This window comes from Austrofundulus limnaeus, unplaced genomic scaffold (genome assembly GCF_001266775.1).
Source record: "Austrofundulus limnaeus strain Quisiro unplaced genomic scaffold, Austrofundulus_limnaeus-1.0 Scaffold246, whole genome shotgun sequence".
Classification (NCBI taxonomy): domain Eukaryota; kingdom Metazoa; phylum Chordata; class Actinopteri; order Cyprinodontiformes; family Rivulidae; genus Austrofundulus; species Austrofundulus limnaeus.
In genome coordinates, this window is record NW_013952648.1 from 162288 (window position 1) to 169844 (window position 7557).

Here is a 7557-nt window from a genome sequence, read left to right on the forward strand (position 1 = left end):
CTTCATCTCTCTGATAGAGACTCAAAATAATCTTAAGAAACAGCAGATTCTTCTCTACAGTCTGTGTTGTTAGCCATTTTACCAACATTCTGTTCACATTCAGACATTCCCCTTTGACATCACTTCCTGTTACTTCGCAGGCAAATATCTCAACAACTGTTCATCTCAGCAACATGAAATTTCTTTTGCAATGTTTTATCCATGTCCTCTTTCTAGAAAAGCTTTCACATGTATTACAAAAATCTGACATCACAGGCACTTTAAGATATTTATTAGGATTTTAATACATAAATAGTGCATAAGAAGACGTTTTAAACCTTTCGCATTTGTGACAGCAAGCCCTCAAATTCCTTCAGGTCCAGCGTGGGCCCGTTGTAGGAGGTACAGCTGTTGGCAGCACGACCAAGCCAGTAGATGGTGATTAAAACCTGAGGGGAGAAAAAAAATTAATTATGATTCTGATATATGGTTTGCAAAGAAGGTTTATGCTGGAGGATCACGTGAGCTTGATGAAAACAGATTTGTGTTTTTCTTTAACTCAGAGAACTTGCTTCCATTCGTCAGYCTCAGAACAGGCTCAACTTGCTTTTAAGTGGTGAAGAAGTCATGAAGATGATTTATGTCCTTGTTTACATCTGTATTTAAGCTCCAGGATCTTGTAAGGGACATACTACAAGCAGTTTGGAAAAAGTAAAAACAAATATAATGGAAGCAATCAATGACTTATTGCTTTAATCATATTAATGAAAATGCTCCTTTGCACTTTCTTGGAATGGATAGCAGCATGTACAAGCATTCACACAAATCAGCACTGTTCAGCAATTTAAAATGTGCTGATTAAGCAGATTTGATTGGAACAAAACGAGCAAACCTAAAGGAGAAATGGCTACAAATAATATGTCGACGGAAGGTTAAAAAGAACAAGACAAACGACGATCTCTCAATGTGTTCTTTTTCTTATTTTCACATAGAAGTTGCTGTTCCACTCGTTACATTCCAGCTAAATGTTAGCAGAAGCTTCCTGCACAAACACGACAAGCCCTGGGTATTGTTTAGACACAGAAACCTGTCACGTGCACCTTTTATCTGGTGATATATGCAACCTTTTTAGTGGTCACTCTAATTTATATTCGCCTGATACCTACTTTACTTTGGTGCTTAAATTATCAGTTTGGTCTCGGATATCTGAAGGAGCAGTCGAAAACAAAAATCGGTGCTTCCAATCTGTTGCATCACTGTCTGTAACCTGATGCTTTGAGTTACCGCTCAGTGTAACCAAGGAACTAAAGCTCACAGCATTCACATTAAGCTCTTTTGTAGGCCAGCTTAATGCCTGAAGTGTAGAATGAACGGACTCAGAGACTGAGATTATGCCGGGCCGCCCCTTTAACACCGTTAGCAAAGCACTTTCAGCTCTATTTACAGTGTCCATGTCAACCTGCGCTCCACAGGGACTGCTTTGATAGGGAAGCTCAGCGTGGCTTAATGTGTTTTTTTCAGTTGTGCTGTCAGCGCAAACAACTTCTGCCATTCAAACACACGGAGAGGACAAAAAAAGAGACCATTCTGATGTTCAGAGGAAGCAAGGATCTAAACATTTCCAGTAAAAAGTGAACTCTGAAGGAAAATAAATTGTTTATCTTCACTAATGGGTCAGTGAAGCTCATCTACCAGTTTTATAATTGTATGGCCTGACTAAATGAATACTCTAAATCTACTGCAAAGTTATCAGTAATTAGTACTTCATCAGCGGCTGACTGAGAGCTAATAAAGGGCCCATTAAAAAAATCTTTTTTCAGCTAATACAACTTTTTCTAAAAATGACAAAACGTCTCTAATTTTCTATTTAATTTGGGACATGTTGCAGCTTAGTGAGATACGGCTTTAACTATTTGACAGAACGTTACTTAAAAATGAGTAGACTATTCTTTTACAGGAGGAGTATTATTAGTTCAGTTCTATATTCAAATTCATAATACTTTATTGATTCCAAAAGGAAACTACAACTCGGATAGACAAAAACAAAACAAACATACAGTATATTGGAAAACGGGTGTCTCGGCTCGAGTACCTTCAGTTGTTATGAAAACGCTGTACATATCAGTGTATATCAAAAAAGTTTTTGAATTTGCATCATAGTCTAAATGCCTTGAAATTGCTCTCCACCTCCTTAAAAGCCTCCTTCCATTTCTGACACTCCCATTTCAGTACGTCTTTCCGACAATGCTTCAGGGGTGGGGTGCTCTGTGGGATGGGAGTTCGGGTGCAGGATGAGCTCCAGGGAGGAGCTTTGGATAAATAGGCAGAGCTTTGTACCAGTTAGCGTTTAGACACGTCCACATGGCTACCACGAGAGACTCGATGATTTCTCAAACATGCGTGAATGAGTCAAAGCAACACTCTGGGTGTGTTTTTGATGAGAGAATGACACAACACGATTAGGGATACAAACAGTTAATCAACTTACGATTAATTATGGAATAATGGTTTATTAGATTAAAATTCCTTCCATTTGATTAATTGAAAACATTCGTTTAAATCTTATTTCAGTGTAGTTTGGCCGTCGTCCAGAAGAGGGCAACACTGCTCTCAACCCGACCTTACTCTACCTCGGCGGCCCTGTTGAGTTGAGCAGAGAGCCGTCTCCACGTGGGTGACATCCAAATTAAATCCGCAAATCTTATATAGTTTTATTTGCGACAAAACAATGATAATGGATTACACCAAACTCGAAGGAAAAGTACCAAAAGCTACCGGACTATCCAGCAGTATGACGTTACGGACAAGAGAGCAGGAGGACAGAACAGTAAGCTAACTGTAGCTAACGTTAGTTTCTTCTTGCTGAGTTTAACTCGTGAAAGAACAAAAACAAATAAAGTTACAGTCTCTACAAATAATTAATGTGAAGTTAATCTGTGTGGCGTAACTCGGACAGTAAACCAATCAAATGAACGGTACATTAAATCATGGCGATCAGCCCAATGATTTTGGTTTTACATCTCTCTTTTCAGGGTAGATTAAGTGTTTTATATACCTATTCTTTCTCTTTTTTCCCCAAATTGCAACCTAATAGATTCCTGTTTGTTACATTTTACAAATATGTCCAAATTTAACAATGTGTCAGAAATCCAGTTTTCTGTTCATTCAGTCAGTGTTCAATACAGCTGGCACAATAAATTTTAGAGAACATAATACTGTACTAATTTTTAATTTAGTGTAGTGCTGGACGGTATACCGTTTTGTACAGAAAACCGGTTTTTATTTTTGTTATGATATGACTTTTCTGAATACCGGTGTAAATAGCCTGAACACGTGTGGAACGTTTTGTCGTGGCTGCCAGTGAACTGTTTTCCTGGGGACATGTTTCCTCGCAGCACCGCTAAGCGCATTAGCATGCTAACGTTATTGTTTGAACAACTGGCGGCGGGTGGTGTGTTTCAGCCGCTTATATGGTCTGAAGTAAAAAAAAAAAACATCCCGTTTTCACCATCGCTGGATGTGAAAACAACTCTTTAGTAACCTGCACGGTTAGATTTAACGAGCTACGTTATAATGGAGAAGTTATTGCATGGAGACGCTAGCGTGCTTCTATTGTGAAAAGCCCAGGGGGAAGTAGTTTTGTAGTGTAGCTGAGTTGACTGGTGAGCAAGGTGAGTCGTCCTTTTAAGTTTTATTAACACGTAACGATAGACCAGATGATTTTTTTCTCAACCCTTCACGATCGGACCTAAATGCATGATTACTGTCTACAACCAGGCAAAGAAGAAAAGACGTACAAGAGGAGGGAAACAGTGATACAAAGGTACAGTAAAAGAAAAAAGTCAGTAAGCAAAGTTTGTACATTTTATTATCAGCTGAGCTGTGAGGAAAAAAATACCGTCAAATACCGTGAAAATGGTGTAATTGTTGAAAATACCGTGATATAAAATTTGGGTCATACCGCCCAGCTCTAATTTAGTGTGTAAAAAATTAGCCTTTCATGTCATAGAAAGACCCTTAATTCAAGAGAAATGTCAGGTTTTTAGGAAAATGGCCGCTTATCAATTAATCGTTAGTCGATCGATAAGATCTATCAACTTTAGATTAATCCATTAATCGATAGCTTGCGTTCCTAAACACGATAAAGAAAAATTTGAAAAAATAAATAAATAAATTTTGCACAACACCTCCCCTTTAAAACCCAAATTCAGAAAGCACATTTACAAACCATACATTTTTAAAGTTATGTACACTTCATCTTACATATTGGTTGTTGAAAGAACCCTCTGCTGATAAACCACAGCTGCTGTGCCTGAACTTTTTACAAGCACTGTGTCCTGACAACATCTGACACTTCAGGGTCACCCGTATAACGAACGCCCCGTCCCAATGAAAGCAGGTCGCCATCAAATGTGTTCCACTTGCTTTTCACACAGTTCAAACACATCCGTATCGATCACAATTATACAACCGCAACGACAACCGTCTCACATCTGTGCCAGCAGGATTCACACACGGCACACCAAACCGACCGGCTGACAACCACATCCAACAAAAACCTGGACACCAGCACTGACATACAGTAGCCGAGGGCGAAACATTTGTTTAAACGTGCCTCAGAGGAGCTTTGAGTGACAGGCATATCAACAACAAGCTTTACAGGGAGCTGATGAGGAGTATCACACTTGCTTTGCCTCATCAGTTTCAGCCGCTGTCTGCAGCAACATGAGACCTGTCAAAAAGGTTGTAGTAAATAAAAACTCTTTGTTCAAACATGCTTACAGTAAGTCATGCACAAACCTATTTTACACTGAATAAAGGCACTTAAATTCACGATTATGCAGAAGTAAATGTATACAACGTGAATAAAACAAACCACTAACACAAAGTAGATCCTTTATATTTCTAAAATCATTTATTCTAACACATCTTCTTCACACCTTCACCTGCTAAACAAACACATCGTGACTCCAGCATGATTCCATCAGGCGTCTTCTTTATGCATCTGTTTGCTAAACAACACCTTCACGACCACATCAGCAGATTCCCCTCAGTGCGGGTTCTTCACCTCTTCATATTCGACGTGTTGCAGAAACGGCTCCCAGTCCTCAGCTCTGATCTGTCACACAAAGCAGGTCCTGGTAGGTTTCCGAGCCCCCCCCCCACCCCCCACCCCCCCGCCTAACGTAGCTGAGGCTCGGTGTGTTTACTCAGCTAAATCAGCTAGCAGGAGCGGCGGGCGCTGCGGCGGGACACATCAACTTGTTCGGTGCACACCAGCATCGCAGAGTGGAGGAGAGAAAGTCAGCAAACAGAGACTGTGAGGAACTGCAGAGTGGGCAGGGCCAACAGAACCGCTTCTCCTCCTTAAAGAGGTATTTTCATCAGAGAAATAAACAAAAACTATGCTGTCAGACATTTTACAAACAGAGTGTTGATTTTAATAATTGATGCCAAACGTTCAGGCTTAGACGTCATGCTCAGACAGTTTGTTGTGAATGACTCTCAGCTATTACCACACCAACGTTTAGTTCAATAACTGACTGAGTTTCAGCCTTTTTTGTGTACTGAGGTTGCTTTTTAGTGGGGGTCATCTTGAATGAAACTAACAGATAAAAGCTGTGTCCAAATTCAGAGACTGGGTCTTCCAAAGGCTGAATTTGTCGGCTGCTTACGTCAGAGAACTGCGCCGGAGGCTGTCCAAATTCAAAAATTCCTCCGATGCGGTAGGGTTGGGCAATATTGGCAAAAAAATTTATCATGATTAATTGTGCTATTTAGCCGATAACGATTAATTTGACGATTAATCCCCTGAAGTCCCTGGACACCCTTATGTCCTGGTCACATGACCAATTTAATGGGAAAGATTTGCTCTTCATAAAAATCTGTTCCAAATTGTGTCAAAATTGCAGATTTCAGTCTATACATCAAATTTTAAATCTATGTGTTGATGGATTAATAAATGACAGAACCTTTTTTTAAACATTCAACATATTTGAAGCAGAAAGGAGCAGCGAGCGGACTCTGCCTGCTGCCATTAATCGTATTTAATCGTCAAGTGCCAAAAAGTAATCGATTAGTGTTTTTCTGACKRTTAATTGCACACGATACGATTATGCCCAACCCTACGATGCGGCGACAAATGTGTCCTTTTTCCCCCGATTTCAGGGACGGGCCTGAGATGGATCCTTCTTGACCCATCATATCTCACTGTAATACGACCGGAGATTTTATTTTATTATTATTATTTTTTATATTAATGGTGGATGAAGCAAGAGAAAGGAGTACAGTTTTAAATAAAAATCTGGTGATGTAAAATAAAAAAAATTAAGCTGTTGTGTTAATGCTTTTGTCATTTGAATAGACATGTTTTTATTTTTATTCTTGTCAGAAATAAAACAAGCTGGTATAGCGAAATAAATGTGAACATACTGCGGGACCTGTAGTTCTTCAAAAATTGCCTTTAAGCTAATTTTGTTGTTTAACTTATTTTTARTAAAACAATTATATTGATMTTTTGTTAATTTCGATCTACTTTTGATTCTGTTTAGCATCRTCACGACTGCTAGGTGACAGGACATATTCCGAGGTAAGGGCAGGACTAAAGCAGGAGGCTAGACCGTCCAAATTCACAGCCACCATTTTTCCCCCCAATCTTCACGGTCGACCAAGGACCTGGCCCACCTAGACCAGGTACACTGAGTCCATCGAAGGACCCAGCCCCTGAACTTGGACACAGYGTAAAACAWAMACTTTGGGTCAAAACAAGCCTCCATTCAAACAAACATTTAGTGCTGAAACAAGCTGTCCCACTGAAATCTAAAAAAGGTAACACTTACGTTCTTCAGCTTTCGACTGCAGTCACTTCCCCTGGAGAGAGAGAAACAGTTTGCTGTCACTAAAACAAATAATAAAACAATTAACAGTCCAAACAGACACGATTAACTGACTCTAATACTTTCCTTTATGTAATAGTCCTAGTGCTGAATGACTTGKTTTTACTGTGAAATAAAACCTAACCTAAACTCTATTCACTGCTTGGTCCTAATCCTAACCCCCATGCCACCAATGGCATTTAACCCAAACATGGACTAGTAGTGCTATAGAAAGATGCTTTTCTGCAGAATAAAACACTCCTTCCAGTATAAGAGGCCGAAATAAAGAAGAAAAATATTAAAACAGACAAAAATACAAAGACATCAATTTCTTTGCACTGCAACAACACACTCACTGAGTGTAATATTTGTTTGCTAAAAAGATGTGGAAATAAATTGTGTGTTTGTGTGTGTGTGTGTGTGTGTGTACGGGTTTTTCCTACAACGTGGGGTAATTTTTTTACAAAAAAAGCAGCCAGGTGGGGACCGAAGTGAATCGTGGGGACCTGGGTCCAAATGCATGTTACAGGTGTGGGGTTAGGTTTAGGACCAAGGTTTAGGTTAGTTTTAGGGTCAGGTAAGTTTCTGTGAGGTTAATTTTAGAGTATATGGTCAGGGTTAAGCTATAAAGTCTAAAAAACATGAATGGAAGTCAATGTGTGTGTGTGTGTGTGTGTGTGTGTGTGTGTGTGTGTGTGTGTGT

General features: G+C 39.5%; 1 protein-coding gene across 4 annotated transcripts in view; it reads right to left on the minus strand.

The window, feature by feature from the left end:
* LOC106525884 (LIM and calponin homology domains-containing protein 1) overlaps nt 1-7557 on the minus strand; it is a gene marked incomplete at its 3' end in the record, with an annotated part of 76040 nt that overhangs the window by 21659 nt on the left and 46824 nt on the right. For all 4 annotated transcript variants that reach the window (XM_014020260.1, XM_014020262.1, XM_014020261.1 and 1 more), the window contains 2 exon segments: nt 318-428; nt 6819-6849. In XM_014020260.1, the coding sequence (XP_013875714.1) occupies nt 318-428; nt 6819-6849 (142 nt within the window).